Source organism: Nannobrachium achirus, assembly GCF_963921795.1.
Source record: "Nannobrachium achirus genome assembly, chromosome: 19".
NCBI classification, from domain to species: Eukaryota; Metazoa; Chordata; class Actinopteri; order Myctophiformes; family Myctophidae; genus Nannobrachium; species Nannobrachium achirus.
In genome coordinates this window covers 31,666,222-31,686,847 of record NC_137826.1, presented here as the reverse complement: position 1 = coordinate 31,686,847, position 20,626 = coordinate 31,666,222, and the positions used below count along the sequence as shown (strand labels likewise).

The window sequence follows — 20,626 nt, the reverse complement described above, 5'->3', positions numbered from 1 at the left end:
AGCCTGATGTCAACAATCAGCTCCGCATAAGGAGATTCCGAACGTTTTGCGCCGTTTCGGAAAAAACGTGCGTCGGGTCGGGTCGAGGCCCGGCACTGCACTCCGCGCCACGGCGGAGAACGTGCGTGCCGAATCTGAAGCCGGTGGGACGAACGGTTCTCGAGATACGTGGATTACAGACACACACGCAGACACGCAGAGACTTCTCGCATTTATAGATAGATGTAAGTTTTGTACTGCCGGCTCTTTAAGGCCTTTTCTTTTAGCTGCGATATCAGTGCTGCTTCTCTGTCACTTACCGGTAAATGGCCAATAAGTGAAGACACACTGTCAGATACATAGATGATGTTTCCATCTGTCGTTAATGCGACAAGGAAACCATCTAGAGCCTGTTAGAAGAATAAAAAAGCATTATCACTTTTATTGACTACCTGTATTCCGGTCTGTAAAAAGTGGTCTTACTGATTGTACTGAAATAGTGAGCAGGGTTATTTCAGCCTTTGCAGTACAATCTATTCTCCACACTACAGTTTTGGGCTTTACCTCCATCATCAACTGGGTGAATTCCTCATTACTGAGGAACGAAGGCTTCCAGTCCTGTTGTATGTCACAGGATTCATTCTGTGCAGAAATATCTGAAAAAGATGAGAAATAATAGACCTGCATGTTGAACATTGCCAGAAATGTGGGTAGTATATTAAAGCTACCTGGGCACTGTATTATCCGGTTAACATTGCATTTAGAACAAATGCTTGGCACAGAATGTTTGTGTAGTTCTCTTGCGTCCAGTATGGCTGCCTGTAACCTGCCTGTAACCATTGGTAACCACTTTAAAAAGAGAATTCCATGTTTTGCGAAAAGTGCCCTTTGAGCGTCTGTATTTGTATTTGTGAAAAGTAGAAGTTAATAGAGAATGTGTTATGAATGCAGAATGTTATTTAATGATCAAAACAAGAAAAAGCTACAGGGAGCATCAACAATTATCAGCTATTCCCTCCCTCCCTGTGTTGATTGTTTCTGGAGAAGGTTGAGTTGCCCATGATTTGTATGATTGATGATGAGACAGTGATGGCGAATTGCTTTGCGCACAACTGCTGATCAAAAATCATCAATAGGGGAGTTGAAATCATGGTTGCAGCAGAAGCATCAGTTTAGTCATATGGCTGAGTCCAATGCATGTCATTCTCTGTCTGTGTGTAGCATAACTTGATGTCTGCATTTAGTGCATGACATGAGAAGTTTGTAGTTGTAGGCTATAAACAACACAGCACTTGTTCTGTTCACGTGATGTTTTGATGACCCACTGGCTCTGTGGGAACTGAACTGGGAATGGATGCCTCACAAAGTCGGTCCAAACCTTGTCTGCTACTCCTTGCGCTTTTGGTGCGCAAGTGTGCATGTGCGAGTTGCACTGGTCAGTGACGTACGTAATATGCGCCACGGCACTACAGTGACGTAATATTCGTCATGGTACAGTAGTGCGCCACTGTACTGTATACTGAACGAAGGTTCAGTCAGTACACTGTCCAAAGGCTACAACCATGACCGATTTTTGTCATAATGTATAGGAAATTGGAATGCTACTACATAGCACAAACAAATAAATATCCAAACTCTTTCCATTTGTCGTGCTCCTGAATTGGGTGATGTTCTTTCCTTCTTGTTAAGGTATAACAATAACGATTTAGCACTTCAATGCAATGCAATGCAAGAGTGTGGACTAGCCATAACCAACTTTATTGATCCTCATTTGGAAATTCAGCTGCTCCCTGATTGGCTACGGGCGTAAACACAAACAGATACGCGACAGATGGCGCAACTAACTATGTGCTTTGCTTTGTAATCACCAAATACAATTGCAAAACAATGTCTGGCTTAACAGGGCATTGCAAATTCAACCTACCTTTCTGTTTCTGCAAGAAATCAATAGTTCTCTGCAGTATGGTGGACTTGTCCATCTTGCGTGGATGTCCTTGGCCTTGCAACATGGTGCATAGCTCCTTGATGAGCACATTGAACTGGTCTCTTCTTTTCTTTTCCGATTTGTTACGGGATGCCCTTGAAAAGTCATCAAAAAGAATTAGAGAATCAGTGAAAAGCAACAGTCCTAAGCTTTATTTGACATGACAGGTCAAGTTTACGGAATGTCTGTCTGTCCGCCATACCGGTATGTCTATCCACTGTCTGTCTACAGTACTCTGACGTCATAGTACTGACATCACATACTGACCTGGACACGGAACACCATATATGGGCATAGGACTCGTAACACCATATATGGGCATAAACGGGTGAAACAGTGCCCAAATTTCTGTACCTGTACTGCGCATGCATCTCCGCCATAGTAACATCCGCATGCTGAAACAATGCCCAAATTTGGAGATGACTGACATCACTGATACGTCTAGGTTCTCAAACATTACTTCTGAGACTCCAACATATACTGTGTGCACACCCCCAGGCAAGGTCATAGTATATATAACACATACAACACACAATCTCACACAGAAACTCGCACGCACGCACGCACGCACGCACGCACGCACGCACGCACGCACGCACGCACACACACACACACACACACACACACACACATACATACAGAGCAGTACCTTTTTGCCCTGTCTTTCTCATCTTCATCCAATAGATCGTCCACACAGCTGTTGGTGCTGTAGATAGAGAGATTTGGAATGTAAAATGCTGCTTCTGTTAATGTCAAGGATGAGCACTGAGAAATATGTACTGTTGTAATGAACTAACATAAATGTATATTGTGAATGATCGTTATGAGCCCTATCCTACACCAGACACAAATCAGCACAAAGTGCAGTGTCATTGATAGTTTACAAATGACTAGCGTTTACAATGTGCACACACTACTTGCATTCAAAGTCCATCTGAATTCATCACTCATGTTCATTAGACATTTAATTACTGAGAGACTCAGTATTGAGGTTGAAAATGTATAATCTTGGCCATATTATTCACATATTGCATCAAAGCAAGTGCCCATTGGCACCAGTCAATTTGCCAAGCTGGGAAGCACTGTTGTTTTTGTGGTCTGAAACAGAAAATGTAACCTTTTTTCAAGCACTTGATTTTAGCTTGCCGTAGCATTCCTGTCATGATTAATAGGTTGTTAAGGACGATGAGCATGTGATGAGTAGCTTCTGTTTTCCCTGTCTCCTGACATCATTATATCAAATTATTCTGCTCCGGTAAATGGTTGCCCAATGTCAATTAATGCACTAGCAGATCCGTTTCCTCAGCAGAAAACGGTTTGGTCCTCTAAGTAGCAGTGCAGATGCAACTGGCTCTTAAGACGAATGGGGGAATAGACACTATGATTCATCTAATTCATTTTACCGGTACGCCCAGCCCAAAACACTACAGTAAATACAAGATCTTGCATCATACTTTACCTGCAGATAATGTGTCATCTAACTAGCAAAATTGCAACCACCATTTATTTATAATATGAAATATTGACCCCATGTAAGTTGGACATTTACATGCGTCTTGGGAATCAGAACTTTCAAACTTGAAATATGCTTCCTAAAGAAGTTTAAATGGCTTCCAATGTGAAAAATACAATTCAGATGCCTGGAAATCAACACTCGCTATACCAATGTACATTTTAACTGCAGCATCTCTATTCTACATAGAATATCCATTTTAAATAATGGATACGCATCTGAGACACTTCTATGACTTTCCACATTATGGTAGAGAAAGATTAGATCTAAAAACTGACACATCTTAAACCAAAGATATAATTATAAAAGCCACACTGCAGCTACTATAATATTTATACACTGCAGCTACTTCATGCCAGATAGTGTCAACTGTGTAACTGACCCCATAGTTATCAACTGCATTACATCATTCAAATGTTGTGTAACTATATTTACACAACTCAAGTTAGTCACTATGTAATAGAAAGGAAACGTCAATGTATGAAGTGATATGAAGTGGAACTCACTCCCATTCCCCCCGGCTGGATGGACAAGGGCCACCAAAGTCGGAAAGGTTGTCCATCATCACTCCCTCTCCCAGCCAGGCCCTCTCTGAAGTCGTGTAAATCCCATCCGTGCTGATGGTGGTGCCTCAACGCCTTGGATAAAACTACCGGATCAGCAGCTTCTCTCTCCACTCCAAACTAACTCCAAGACCTATGAAAAAAGCACAATTAATTAATTAATTAACGCAAACTGGTTCAGCATTCATGTATCTCTAGATTGAATGGCTTCATCTTGAATCATGGGTATCACAACGCATAATGTTTACGACAAAACATTTTGAAAATGGGTCAGGGAACTGAGAAAGAACAAGTATGTGCTGTACACAATTACACATGTTGATGTGCAGTCATTATAGAGACCATATTCACACGGCGGCCGTGTTGGCATTTTGCATTGAAAAAACGGGGTGGCAACGGGGTGGCATTTCATTAACTTAATAGCAAAATGGCCGCCATGTGAATATGGTCTATTCTTGTGAAGAAGTCTGTTGCATTAGGTATGATATTAAACGTCAATGGCACCTTTGTCAACACAGGATATGTCCCATCATCAGTGTGAAACCATTAGAAGATAAAAGGTGCTAATGTGAAGGCTACACCATGTATTTGTCCTGACATCAGTCACATCACGCTATACTACAGTGCAAAACAAAGTGCATAAACCATCTTCGGTTTCCACCTGGATACAACACTTCAATACTAAAGAAATGCTCCGCACGAGAGGCGCTCCTCTTGACCTAGAAAAATGCTTGAGGCAGACACCTCTTTTGATAACGCAGCATAACAAAGAGACTAAAGGAGCCCACCTCTTTCACATCCTCCGAATAAAGGAAGCTTAACAACATGCAGCAAACACCACTGGGAACTATAACAGTCTATATCTATTGCAAATAAAACTCACAGTCTGTCTGTAGCCGGCCCTAGGCCAACTAAGTAAACAAATGAAAGCTGTTCAAAGCCAGACGTTCTCAAAACAATGTCTGAAAAGTAGGCTACAATTCAAGGAGTAAAGCTTAAGTATATGAAGACATAGGCTAATCTATCCCTTTCCGAGAAAGTGATGACAGTTTAAGGGCTCGTATGCACGGTAAAATCTGTTTTTAGAGTCAAGTTGCAAATTAATACTGTACATCTCCATGATGAGTATAATGCGTAGGATTATAATCATATACTGTAAATACTGCAGTGTTATTAGTACATTTCCAACCACTTTAATTCATGTGGAAGTGGAAAGCATTTCACAAGCCATCATCATTCCAGTGCTGTTAATGTTTCCATTGACACATTACAGGGAAACATGACATGCACTACTTTTCCCCTCTTGATCCTGATTAAAACTGCTGTGAGAGTCTGGAAACAGTTTGTACTCTGTATCATTTACTCCTCAGTTGGCAGCTGGTGGCCATATTCATATTATTTTCTGAGAGTGCTTATTCTCTACTCTTCTGGTCTGAGAAGTAGCCTATGCTGTGTCCCAGTTCCACAAAGTATACTAATACAATACATAATGCATTCATCTTTATAATATACTGTTTTGGGCAGTTAGCATGACAGAACATCTCATACTGTAGTGCCTGTTTTGTGCTAACAGTAAATGACATGGATAGTTGACCAACAGACATGATGATGACACTGGATGTAGTCTATTGAGTACCTCTCCATCTAATTAATCATTAATGGCCACTAGAAGAAACTAATAGAACTAAGAATGGATAATAGAACTAAGCATACAATTCAAAGAAAAGTCTGGATATTTTAGCTTTGCCAATGGTCATAATATGGTAAACGAAAAATAGGCTGCCTTTATATTCACATATACACACACACACACACACACACACACACACACACACACTGCAACGGCACATAACATGTATACCGGTTACACAATATATGCTAAAGTAGCACACATTCACACACCGATGGCAGAGGCAACTCTGTAAGGCCTGCTCATCAGGAGCAGTTAGGGGTTAAGTTTCTTGAACCGGATTGAACCGGGAACCTTGCAGCTCCCAGACAGCCACTCTACCTCCTGAACCACTACCGCCACACTGCCATTTAAAAAAAAAAAACAATCACTGCTCATTTGGTGTTTTCACATTTAAAATGCATTTACTTTGGATGTGTTTGTGAATGACGCAGCACTCTACTAGGATACATTACTCTAGTTCAGTCAAACAACTCTTGGATTGAATTTAGAATATATTTTATTTAGCATAACTGAGAATAGATATATGAAGCATAAGTTTGGCAATGCATCACGGCTTTGTCCCATTTCATTCATTCCCTGTAAACAGAATTATAATAAATGATTTGCCAACTATATTTTACAGGGAATTAAATGAAATAGACCCCCATAGGGAATCATAGAAACAGAGGCCACAGCCGGATGCTGGGGTGGTGGTAGCCTGGTAGGAGCAAAAAACTTTAGTGCAGAGTACACAGCAGGAGCAGAGCAGCAAGACGGCAGAGCAGCAGCAAGAAGTATGAGCTTTGAACAGGGAGTAGGGATCGCCAAATGGAGAACCGGTGACCGTCAGGCCCTATCGGTTTGCGCTGTTTTAGCCATTAAAAGAAAAGGAAATTACACCCTCATACAGGGACGTGCTGGGCTCCTGATTCAGCCCGGGAAAAAGAGTTGGAGAGGCCCTCATTGCGCGCTATAGAGAGAGATCTCAAGCGCTGCTGCTACTCAAAGACGCACACAACGCCTCGCACGTTGTGTCCTTGTAAATCTGCTGTTTTCACTACTTTTGTGTGATGTATGATGAAGCAGGGCTTTGCTTCGCGAAAAAATTTATAAAATGGAAGGAAGGCCGACATTTTATTTTTAATTTTTTCCTAATGGCCGGCCTGGACCGGCCGGGAATGAACCGGCCGTTCGGGAGTTGTCCCGCTTTTCCCAATGGCCAGCACGTCCCTGACTTCCTGCCCTCATAATAAAGTGCCCTATTTACACATTAAAAATAAAAATTCAACGAAGAATACAACAAAGTGTTTAACTTTTCCATAACAAACATGTTTTTTGTTTAGAAGTGAAGCGGGAGGATTACACAATCAGTCTGGCACTAGTACGCTACCCTGCAGTGCTGTGCAGTAGCCTAAACCGTCAGAAGGAATATAGGCTAATAAACAACAACAAAATAAGCCTTAGCCTACACAGTGCTAACCAAGGAGGTTTAAATAGCCCGCCATAATCAGATGGACAGAGCGTGTGACTGATCAGCTGATCAGGGTGGCACACTGCCCTGAGTTGTCTGCATGAACTATCAACGCAAGCTGTGTCTCATGAATGTATGAGGTTATTCATTTCAAACGACAGTGACATTCAAACTTGTGAAGGTAATGCCTCACATTGTTTAATTTACAATTTACAGCGCAGCAGCAGAGCAGCAAGATGGTTTTAGTTTTAATTGCTCCAATTCTCCATGACTCCATGAGAAACATGACTCATAACTGAAATGCCAGAAGAACAATCTTAAAATCCTACAAGATAAATTGACAAAATGAAAGAAGAAATCAATAATCCTGTTTAGTGAGATGTTAGTATTAAATTGGAAATTAAATGCCTGCAGCTAATGCTATCATGTATAGCCTACACACAAGATGCAGAAAGCTAGAAATTTGATATTTTGGGCTGACTGGTGCTGCAGCACAAACTTTTGCCTCGTGAGTGGTAAGGACCCCCTGTGAGCTAACCAGACCCCTATGATGTCTCGCATGTCCAAAAGGTTTCCTGATAATAATTAAAAAAAAAAAATTATATATATATATATATATATATATATATATATATATGACATGTTTGTGTCAAACCAAACTTGGATATTGGACAATATGCTAGTATTATTTATTTTATTTTATATTTTAAATGCGCGAAATCGTCTATCTGTGTGTCTGTCTGTCTACATGTCTGTAGTACCGTCCGATCAACCGACTTCAAACTCACCCTAAAGACACAAAACTGACACAGAGAGATGATAAACTCGCATCCCCATGTATTATGGAGTACCCTGGTGCCCTCAATATGACATCATTATATTGGCATCTTTAGCCCCTTTTCCACTACGAGGCGGAACCAGAACTTTCCAGAATCTTTTATTTATTTATTTATCATTATTATTATTATTATTATTATTATTTTTCATAGTGCACAGCCCAGTTTCAGACATGGTTCTGGGAACCTTTTTTAGGTTCTGCTCTTGAAGTAGTACTAAACTTGAGTTCTGGGAACCTATGGGCAGTGTTGGGAAAGTTCACTTTCTACATGAACTAGTTCAAAGTGCGCTGTGAGCTTGCAGATCATTTATTTTCGGCATGCAACACACATCATACGACAAACTTAGTATAAGTCAGGCTTTATGGGAGACGTAGCGAGGAGGCAATGCACAGACTCAAAGTGAATGCATAAAACTTTGCGGAACTTCACAGGTTCTTGAAAGTTCTTAGTTCTGGAAAGTTCTGGTTCGGCCCTGTAGTGGAGAAGTAGCTGTATAGACTGGCCTGGACTCATATTTGGGCATGCCTGACACAGAACTCATAGATTATATCCATACAGTATGTCCATAAATCTCCAGCTGGGCATAAAGGGGACACAGACAGACAGACAGACAGACACTCAGACAATGGGTACAACGGGTATTTCATGACTGCGTTTGGCATGGATTTCCAACTTGCATCGTTCCTGACATTCATTCTTCCCGAGTAGGCCTAGTACATTTGTAGACAAAATTATTCTGGGAATGTCAGTTCTAATTAAAGAATGAATTTTTTTTAAATCAATATGAGTAGCCCTAACTCATTTGGAATTTTCTCTCAATGAGCAGATTTGGTTTTCTAGCTATACAGCTATCCTCCTCTTAAGCCGTGGCGTAATTTTGTAGTCAGAGTCAGACCCGCCACTTCCGGGTGGGGGCAGCAGCTGTATTGTTAATATGCGCAGTGCTGTGTCCCTCGCTATTTTCAACGGATCCGAGACAAAAATAAAGACTAAAGTATAATTTTTTAACAAGTTTAAAGCATTATGACTCCCAATGGTTCCTTTCTGAAAAATAAGCGTATAGTAAAAAAGATTCACGGGTTCCAAGATTGTTGTTTTGAATGGTGAAAGATAGGGGCTGGAGACGCCTAGCCCCCAATGTTCTCCGCCTACAAATTTACGTCAGACTTAAAAGCAGGATATGTTTAATAAATGCCTAACACAGTTGGGTAATTAACTGGATTTAACCAATGCACACCAGCTGCTTATGCCTACATGTTAAATCAATCACTTGCCAACTGCCACCAAGCTGCCAACATCAGCTGAAATAACAAAGGGAAATCCTCAGTTGTATTATGTAAATGTATATGTAACAGCTTTGATTTGTATAATCAACATCCTAGAAATGCATGCAACACAAGATTTGCATGAAACTTCCTTTTTACAGTATGTTCTGTATGCTAGATTCGACAAAACAAACACAAATGTTGCAATGATTAAACGGTTAAACCATGACACTAGATTCTGAATTGAGCTTTCCTCTGACCTCTGTGTGCGTGCGTGCAGGTGTGTTGGCAGCTAAATGTTTCCCTCTGCCCAGTTTGTTTTTACTATTTTCTAGAGGACATTGAAAGAGAACAGACTGATCAAATAATTGGGATTGAGTATACAAACAAGCCTAGTAAGAAAACATGGAGGATCCTGCATTTCAGGCGCAATCATCGCTAATTGAAGGCCTTAAAGGAGTGTAAATCCCTGCCCTCCTTTAAAACTGCTCTGAAAAGCTACTCGAAACTGGCAATAAAGACATACCTAACTCCCCTTGACCTCTTTACTGTAAATACCATTAATTTTATCTTTTTAGTTTTAAAATATTTTCTGCATAGTACTGTGTTTTATTTGTCTGTCATTCAATGTTATATGAGTTTAAAAAAGGACCCCAATTGATACAAGCCCGGGGGCTTTCTTGCTGTGTTTATCCTTTTAGTTGACCTTGTACAGTCAGTGAACTGTACTGTCATGAAACTGTACCTTTTCCTATGCAAACTTCTAATAAAGTCCTCAATCAATCAATCAATCAATCAATCAATCAATCAATCAATAAGACAGACAATAAAGCAAGACAGCCTTGGGGACGTCAATGTGCAAGCAAACATTTCCTCAAAATGATATAATTATCTTTGTTTCTGAGTTCAGGATTAATATGTTGCAGGGCACCTGCTGAATTAACACATACTGTATACAGCCTTATTCTAAACAACGTTGGGATATTCAGTCTCACAAACAAACCCACATTCACTGAATGCATTGAGGTTAAACCACACCTTGCAGAGTTTACCACTACAAAGCACCAGGCTCTGGTTACAGATGCCCTGAGGGGTTCAAGTCTTAAATTGGTTACCTGAACTCATGACAGAGGAGTAAATACACTCAGGTTCACGTTCATGACCAAACCCGGAATGCACTGTAAATACAGTATACTGTAAAGAGAGAGGGAGATGCATACTCTCGTGCTCTGAGTTTCTCATGGTACTGTAGATAAGCCCTCAGGAAATAAGCTGTTGCAGAGTTTAATGGAAGAATTGAAACCTTACGCTTGCTTGCAGGGGCATACGTTTTGTTTCAGTTCTGAGGGCAACACACTACTGTTGCTGCAATTTTCCCTACTCGTTCCTGCTTATTTCTGATGATGGAATATGGTACAGTGTTACACTATCAACCATAACTTGAGAACAGACCACATAAAGATACAATGCAGACGTTTTATATCCGTTTCTCTGTAATTGCTACAATGTCCAAACTACAACAAAGAAAACTTAAGTTTAACCATTAACCCCTTTAACCTGGCATCCCTATTTTGGACATTTCATTATACTGAAATCCTAAAAAATATAAAATATATCCTACAATAAAATGAACAAATCTTAGTCCGTCCATCCAATTTATGATTGATTGATTGATTGATTGATTGATTGATTGATTGATTGAAGAATGTATTAGAAGTTTGAAATAGAAAAAAGTACAGTTTCATGACAGCACAAATCACTGGGTACAAGGTCAACTAAAAGGAGATCCTAGAAAGTTCTACAGCTTATTTTCCACAGGAACCACACTTTATGTATATCATATATGATAGCTCATGCTTTCTGTCTTATGGCAAGGAATGGAAATTACTCTAGTTAATTGCTATTACCAGAGTAACACACAAAGTGCTCATCTGAGACTATTGTCAGAGGTATAGTAACTGTTCTTGTATGCTTTGCAAACCAACTACCTTGCGTGAAAAACCTCTGCTTGGATCTCATGCTGTAGTGACAGCACAAGAGACAACCCATCCTGGACCTGGAAATGTATTCAAGCATCGACATTCATATGAAGAAAAACTGAAATATTGAGCAGCAAAATCTCCCCTGCCAACTCCCAGTTTGCCCAGATGATAGCTTTTTCATGGTCAAACATGAAAAGCAAGGTCTACTAAGTCATTACATGTAATACATCTGCTTGTTCTAACTTCTCATTTGAGCTGCTGTATACCAAATGTATATTCAAGCTCAAGCCACCATTTTGTCATGGCTGTCATAACAGTATACTGTCACCATTTCAAACACCATATGGTTTGAAAGGGCTTGCTCTCCTTTAACTATATGATATATTATTATATCATTTTGAAAGTCCCTTTGACACCAATCACTGTAGATTAAAATGAATAGTTTCCAATTTGAAAATGGATAGTTTGTTCACTTCAATGTTTTTGACTTCTGTGTTGGGATGTACACCCTCTGAGTGTACATTCGGAGGCAGGGTAGTGGCCTCAAGTGATAAGGAAACGTCACAACACTTCCATTCCTTAGGCCTTCTAAAAGGAAAACAATGTAGGAGGGGCGGACCCACCAATGGACTCAATGACCTTTACCTTCAACATGCATTGCACATAACATCCACAGTGGACACTGGCTAAACTCAAGCCATCTCATCCATTCAGAATCCAATTTTTGATGTGAATTCATGACATCTGTCCACAGAGTTCAAAACAACACAAGTCACCCAAGATGTATATCACACACACACACACACACACACACACACACACACACACACACACACACACACACACACACACACACACACACACACACACACACACACTTTTTACATATTCTTAACCAGAAGACGCCAATGACTGCAATAAAAGGAATTGTGAACTTTAATATGATCATAACTAAGTAAGAATAGGCCTGAAAAAGTCTTTGGTAATAATATTGTATTTATTGTTCTATTGCTATTTCTATATTTGAATTAACTAATAATGACCAGAGTAAGTCAACAATGAAAATCACTCCAGTTTGCAGATTATATATAGCCCACTTGTGCTTAATTTTTGCTCTGTACAGCACTTTGAGCAGCATATCATGTCATGAAAAGTGCTATACAAATAAAGTTTATTATTATTATTATTATTATTACTTCAAACCAGGACAGTTGCATATCTTATAGAATTAAATCATTTAGAGAGTATTTAAGGGCGCTGGGTCAGTCAGTGAAGGCAGCGTCTCAAAGACAGAGTTAACCAACAACCTAGCCTACTCCTGCATACACAGTCTAGGTCCTCTAGAAAATTATTAACTGGGTGATGTACGCTAATGATGAGTATAGACCACCTCCAGCGTCATTTGAAAGAAGGCTGCACATGAACTTTGATGTTGTAAAAAATCTAAACCGGTGCCAACGTGTGTGACAGTCCTCTTACGGTGGAATAAAACATACTAGGAGGCTACAATGACACAAAACAATCTAAATCTAAATCTCACATACCTTGAAAACGAGTCTTCAGTCTCCACAGTTCACTTTGGTAAACCTTACTCATAGTAAACTACGGCATAGCTGTTAATGTGCAACTACGCTTGACTCATCACCATCACCACCACGGACAGACGTCAGAAAGCGTTCAATTGCATAACCACGTTATTTAATGTGGTTGATCGCAAAGCGGCAGCCAAAACAAGTCTACCCCTTATTATTAATCAACATATGAGCGAATTCCATCCGCGATCCTTCCTGGTTTCTGGGTCTTTTTTCCAAAGCCTGCACTTCAACATCCTCCAGCCAGTCCGCCGCTGCGCTGCCAGCCGCTTGTAAACAGCACTGAGAGAAAGTAGGTCAGCTGGTAGCTCAATACTCAGGCTAACGACATCATCATAATCACACTGCTGAAACTAACATGCAGCAGCACACTAGAATCCATCCAACTCGGGGACAGTGGTGGGAAAAGTACTAAAAAATGTTTTACTAAAGTAAAAGTATCAATATTGCGATATATAGCCTATATAACATATATAACATATAAGGCTTAAGTGGTAATGTTTTGTGATCTAAATCTGAAAAGTAACTAGTAACTAAAGTTGTCAAATAACTAAAAGTACAATATTTGACTCTGAGATATGTGGGCCTAATATACTCCAGTAAAGTCTATAACTAAAAGTAGGCCTACCTCAAAAGTACTTGAGTAAATGTACTCCTTTACACCACTGTAATCACACTGCTGAAACGAACCAGCATGTGGCCATCGAACTGCGAGCAGGAGCATCACCATGTGGACCATTTACCAGTTTTGCTTTTTTACCCTCTCAGACTCAGAGTTAAATGGATATAGGCCTACTGACAGGGAAAACAGATTTTTACATTGTAACACACGTGTGCAGATTAGAATGCAGATCACTTAACACGGCTCTCTAACTCTATAGCCTAAACTGAACAGATTCGAGGCGCTTGATTCATCATTAGCATACAAAATAAAGAAAGTTTTGTTTGCGATTGGATCACTGACAGTCTGTGCTGCTTAGATACATAAGACTGAGTGACATATTAGCCTATGACAGATGACGAGTGAAGGCTGAGTCTGTGTTAAACTGAACGGTGCGCAGCGCTCCTCTCAAGTTCAATGTCATACAGTTTGATCCTCTTCAGGTTCACATTTAAAGTTGCCCGGAGCTCCACCCGGTAAGAAGAGCCGAAGTGTGACAACTGACAAGATAAAAGAAAAACCTTGACCAATCACTATAAGGGGTAATGCCTGTCAGCAAACAAAAAACAACTTGTTATGCGCAGTAAGTGGTGGAAAAAATACTCACATTTTACATATAAGTAAAAGTATCAATACTGCAATGCAGAAATACTGTTACAAGTAGAAGTCCCATATTAATAATATACTTGAGTAAAAGTAGTAAAGTATACTTAAAGTAATAAAAGTAAAAGTACTCATTGTGCAGAATGCAAAATGTATAAAAATCTTTAGCAGATCTACATAGGCTAAATATATATAACAAAAACATAAAATGGTCCAAGTGGAGATAATGAATATCATCAGTGTCAGTGATGACAGGCAGGACATCTGCAGTGCACTCTGACAAAGGGGTTCCGCCAGGCTAGGTGGCCTATAAGGGCTGTGTTTTTTGTCTCCACCAGCCGAAGGCATGGGGGAGAGTATGTTTGTCTCCACCAGCCGAAGGCTGAGGGAGAGTATGTTTTCCCCTCCGTCCGTCCGTCCGTCCGTCCGTCCGTCCGTCCGTCCGTGCGTCCGTCCGTCCGTCCGTGCGTGCGTGCGTCCGTGCGTCCTCGCAGTTTGTGAGCAGCTAATCTCAGTCACCGTTGGCCCGATCGCTGCCAAACTGAGCACACACACTCCCTGGATGCCAATCTAGAACCTCTGCCCCACATTTTTCAAATCAGCCTCATGGTGGCGCTATAACAGGCCGATTTGTGTGGCCTGGTTGTTACCAGCTAATCTCCGGCGCCGTTGGCCCGATCGCTGCCAAACTGAGCACACACACTCCCTGGATGCTAATTCAGAACCTCTGCCCCACATTTTTTAAATCAGCCTCATGGTGGCGCTATAACAGGCTGATTTGTGTGGCCTGGTGGAGACCTGTGCTCGGAAGAGCACTGCTTCTAGTTTCCTCTCCGTCCGTCCGTCCGTCCGTCCGTCCGTCCGTCCGTCCGTCCGTCCGTCCGTCCTCGCAGTTTGTGAGCGCCAAATCTCAGTCGCCGTTGGCCCGGTCGCTGCCAAAGTGAGCACACACATTCCCTGGATGCCAATCTAGAACCTCTGCCCTAAATTTTTCAAATGGGCGCCAACTAGTGGCCAACTAGTGGCCGATGTTTGCTAAACACATTTCTGTGCACTACTCTTACAGATTTTGTCCAAAAATCCTACAAATCGGTAGGCAATATCTCGACAGTCATGTGATCGACACAGATCTGTCCGATTTTGCATATTCCATCCTGATTGGCTAAGATTGGCTTCCAAAGTTTGTGGGATTGAGCCGTTTTGAACAAAATGCCTCAAATCACAAACGCAAAGTGCAATTATCATGAAATCGCGCACACACGTTCCCACTAGGCCGAGGAAGAAATGCCACTTAATTTTTTTTTAATCAGCCTCATGGTGGCGCTATAACAGCCCGATTTGTGGTTTTACCTATAACTCCACCGATCAGTTTCAAACTTTGTAAGCGCACTCCCTAGAGGCTAAGGATAAACCTTTGCCCTGCATTTTTCACATCAGCCTTTTATAGCGCCACCTTTGGGCCGACTTATGTAAAACACATTTTTGGATATTACTCCTTGAGATTTTATCCAAAAATCATGCAAATCGGTACACAGTATCTCTATAGTCATGTGATCAAGTCCGATCCGTCTGATATTTCATATTCCATCCTGATTGGCTAATATTAGCTTCCAAAGTTTGCAGGATTGCTCCGTTTTTGAACAAAATGCCTCAAATCATTAACGCAGCTTGCGATTACCGTGACATTTGCCACACATATTCCCACTAGGTCAAGGAACAAATGCTACCTTTTTAACATTGTCCTGTTATAGCGCCACCAGCAGGTAGACTTTAGCAAAACACATTTTTGGAACACAATGCTTGAAATCATGCATGCAGCGTCCGATTGCCATGAAAGATCTAAGGTGAAGAACATATGCCACCCTTTTTACATTGGCCTATTATACAGTAGCACCACCAGAACGCACGGCCTGGTGGAGACCTGTGCTCGGAAGAGCACTGCTTCTAGTTTTCTATAATTTTTATCCCTCGATTTTGTAACCAATTTTTTCACCCAGTGCCAATAACCTAAGCTATGTAATCCTGCGGGCTCTGCTCTCCCTCTGCCACCCCTGGGGAGACAACAGACTGACCTCATGCTTCCTTCAATCCAGGAGTAGTCCAAGTTGTTTCTTTTCACCTAACAGGGGGGATTTCCCCGGTATGGATGTAGCGTGTGGAAGGAACACGTTATTCCAACCAGTTCCTTTCCCCTCCATCAGGCGCACCAGCTGGCCAGGGGGAAGGCATTATTGAGACCAGGATTACTGCATGTTTTTGTGAGGGCATCTACCCTAGGAGACACCGGGAGAACATGCAAACTCCACACAGAAAGGCCCTTTCGCCAACCCCACCTAGGTTGTGGGCGCTGATGACGCGGAGGAGAGAACACGCCCACAGCGTCCCCCGGCGGAAATCGAACCCAGGACCTTATAGCTGTGAGGCGACAGCGCTATATACAACTTGTTTGACACTTATCGGTCCAGCGGTTTGTGAGATTAGCTCCAGACTCACTCACTCATAGCCAAAAACATAATCTCCACCTTGACCATTTCTTTAAAAAATAAAATAAAAAATAAAAATAAAAACAGTTAATGATGATCAACAACATACCTACTGTATGAGAGAAATCTACAGCCTACAGTACCACCCAAAATGAGACTGTGTGTGCGTGCCTGTTTGCGTGTGCAGGTGCAGGTGCACTCGAAACTCAAAGGTCTCTCAACTCTGAGAACTTCAGTAGGTCTACACAGGAGCAGATTCAAAACTTGGGCATTTAACAAATAGAGAAGGAATCTACGGCTCCCAAATTTTTGAATTGCTGAAATACGGTATACAGGAGCAAAAGGCAGGAAGGTTCAATTTATTCTATAAAGATATAGGGCTCCTTTATTTCTTTGATTGGCATGCTTAGTTTAGTTAAACTATATAATATCATAATTAGTTCATAATATATGTTGGTACTTGCGCAGTTGCAGTTTGATGCTATGTTGTTTAGCTATATAGGGTGGTTCTCCGTCTGTCGATTTGTTCACTTTCAGAATTAAATGAACACTCAGGATTTGACAGTGTAATAAACAGAAGGATAGCAGGATGACAACGCCAGATCACGCAGGAAATACGTATTGCTCAGCCAGCAGGCAACAAGTGTGAAGCTCCATCAAAGATCTCCCACATTTTACTGCATTATTCACCATCCGCCTACATAGAGATTAGTTCCAGTCTTTTATGTAGGTCAGTCTATTAGATAATGGGATGACATTTACTGTTTATATGAACAGCCCTCAATACATAATAAATGGTCTCCTACATTCAACACATATCTCCTAGCCAGCCACCTTCAGGTCAATGAAAAACAAGATATTTTATTAGCATATCTATCATTGAGCCATTAAGCCATCTTGCCTCTTGATGCTGGTGTTGGTGATGTCACCACGGTCCTCCTCTGAAGCACTGACTGTCATTAATTAGACTGTGGTACTGCTGTTCTCTGTGTTACCATGGTAACATTGTGTGCTGGAGATGCATCTAGTTATCTTCTTTCTATAATAATCCAAGCAGTCATGTCCATCAAGAGACACAACTCAAAGCAAGAGCATCAAACATACCCTCATCTCAAACTGACCTGTGTGCATTTCTGGATGTCTTTTTTTTTTTTTTTTTTTTACATCCCTTTCAGAGGCTGTATTTTGTAAACTGTGTTGGGCCACTGACTCCTGAACCGTAATCGTGCAAGATGTAAAGCCTAATTTAGACTTAGTTAAGCACCGGTGTCATGCACCAAAAATAGCTCAGATTGCAGTGCTACACAATGTGAGAGTGTAGATTGGATATTTTCAGGGCACAAGACTGTGCAACAAAGTATAGTAACAGTTTGACTTGATTTTAAAGTTTGAGTGTGGCCCGGGCCCGGCAGGATGGTGGGTGGTGATGCCAATGAGTATTCCCTTCAATATCAACTGTTAAGTGCCCTCGAGCAAAGCAGTAAAGCCCCAACTGCTCCAGTGGTTGTACTGGGCAGCTGCCAGGGGTGGATGTGTGTAACCGTATGAGTATGAGGTAGGACATTGCGTATACCCCATATACTGTAGAACAGGGGTCTTCAACAGGGGATCCGGGAGCCCTAGGGGGTCCTCAGAGTTACTACAGGGGGTCCTCCAAATCTTTGTGTGATAGAAACTTTTTTTCTCCTTTTTTATATTAACCACTTGAACCCTAGTGTCCATATTGGGAGAACTTTAGCCAAAAATAGCAGATCTACAAGCTCTTAAAGTCTGCATGTTTGCTGCAGCCTGCCTCTGCAGTCTGGAACTTCCTGCGGCTAGATCTGCAGAGCTTGATACCGATTTACCATTTCACAAAATAACGTGATAAAGGGTTTGGTGGCAAATCAAATTGGAATTTGCAATTGCTTCCTTAGCTAGATTCGTTTCCTTTATCTTTTGGGCATTTGATTCTGTGAGTTTCTATTGTATGTTACTATTTGTGCTTTTAATGTTTGTCGCAAAGGCTTCCTCTTAAGAGATATTGCAATCTCAATCTGAACTGGAACAAAACAGCAACAAAAGATTTCAAGATCGACGAAAATATTGGCCAATGGAGATCAAATGAACATGGTATACATGTCCTTCTCCCACACGTTATGGATCTGGCAAAACACACACACACACACACACACACACACACACACACACACACACACACACACACACACACACACACACACACACACACAGACACACACACACACACACACACACACACACACACACACACACACACACACACACACACACACACACACACACACACACACCAGCACAACACAAGTCCTCAGCCCCAGGCAGCAATGAACCCATTGCACTCAGCAAAACAACATTGCACCCCCACTGGACAGTCTTCTTCTTTTCTTTTCTTTTTTGTGGAATGCGCCTGGACCGCTTGGCCAGCTGGGGCCCCCACTGGACAGTCTTCTAACCATGCATTTTAACATTTATTCTCCATTTGTGTAATATAAAAGCAGTGGTGTAAAGTATAAGTATATTTACCTTTTTTGAGGTATTTATACTTTACTTGAGTATTTCCAATTTCCAGTACTTCTACTCCACTACATCTCAGAGGTAAATATTGTACTTTTACTACAATTACTTGAAAACTTGAGTTACTTTGTACTTGTAGATTTGAATTATTATTACAAAACATACAGTAAACACTTCAGCCCCATTTAAACATTGTCTTTTCGAAAATAGCTGATCTACAAGCTCACAATCACGATGTGACATGTTGTTGATATCTGCAAGTATTTTCAAATGATTTTTATACAATACATTTTTAAATGGAACATTCTGCATAACGAGTACTTTTGGTACTTTAAGTACATTTTGATCCCAATGCTTTGGTACTTTTACTCAAGTGCATTTTGAATACGGGACTTTTACTTGTAAGGGTGCCCTCACACCAAAATACCTAGAGTGGAATCCGCCCATGCATTTCAATGAGAATGTAGCGTTTTTTTTTGCAGAAATCCTCTACTGGCAAAATACGCTCCATTCTCATTGAAACGCATTGGCGGATTCCACTCTAGGTATTTTGGTGTGTGGGCACCCTAAGGGTGCCCTCACACCAAAATACCTATGAGAGTGGAATCCGCGTTCCGCCAATGCATTTCAATGAGAAGGGAGCGTTTTTTGCAGAAATCTTCTGCTGGCATGAAACCGCTTCACTCTCATTGAAATGCATTGGCGGAACGCGGATTCCACTCTCATAGGTACTTTGGTGTGAGGGCAGTCAGGGCACCCTAACAGAGTATTTCTATATTGCTGTATTGATACTTTTACTTAAGTACAACTTTTACTTTTCCCACCACTGTATAAAAGCATACAGCATTCTACAAAGAGGTAGCACATAGCATTCTCCTATATACAGATAAAACATTTATACATTTTTTATACTATTGTTTGATGAACTCAAACCTGGTTGAAATTGTTTTAACCACAAACTTGAATTGCTATTTTAGTGGACACTTTCATTCAAAACATGTACTGTACAAGTTCACACATACTATTTACTGCATGGTCCCATGACTTTTTTCACTAATACCCTACTCTGTATGAAACAAACCTATATAACAACATATATTATTTTACATTATTAAATCATTACAGGTCTCTGCCTGCTGCTACAGAGACAAATGATGCAATCCTTTCTGCCTACATTATAATTACCTAAGGCAGTGTGTGTGAGCAAATATGTGGGTCACAATTCTAGGGCAGGAGTGGAAAGGGCAAGACAGCTCTTTCCCTCTCTGTCTCTCTCTGTGTGTCTCTCTCTCTCTGCCTTTCTCTCTCTGTGTCTTCTCTGTGTCTCTTTCTGTCCTCCCCCCCCCCCCCCCCTCTCTCTCTCTCTCTCTCTGTCTTTGCATATAAGCTCAGAGAATGGGTTACATCTTTAATTGAATTCTTGGCTAGAGAAAGGTCCTGATACTGTTACAATGCCCTGAAGAGACATTTTGGGCTGGAAAACC

At 41.1% G+C, this 20,626-nt stretch overlaps 1 protein-coding gene across 5 annotated transcripts in view; it reads right to left on the bottom strand.

The window, feature by feature from the left end:
- Window positions 1–13,126, bottom strand: part of npas2 (neuronal PAS domain protein 2) — a 37,074-nt gene extending 23,948 nt beyond the window's left edge. For all 5 annotated transcript variants that reach the window (XM_080749176.1, XM_080749180.1, XM_080749177.1 and 2 more), the window contains exons 1-6: window positions 12,813–13,126; window positions 3,983–4,172; window positions 2,613–2,669; window positions 1,904–2,058; window positions 544–635; window positions 300–389 (exon numbers count right to left, since the gene is read on the bottom strand). In XM_080749176.1, coding sequence (XP_080605302.1) covers window positions 300–389; window positions 544–635; window positions 1,904–2,058; window positions 2,613–2,669; window positions 3,983–4,041 — 453 coding nt within the window. In that variant the 5' untranslated portion in view covers window positions 4,042–4,172; window positions 12,813–13,126. The remainder of the gene's footprint in view (window positions 1–299; window positions 390–543; window positions 636–1,903; window positions 2,059–2,612; window positions 2,670–3,982; window positions 4,173–12,812) is intronic.
- Between the last annotated feature and the right edge of the window lie 7,500 nt (window positions 13,127–20,626).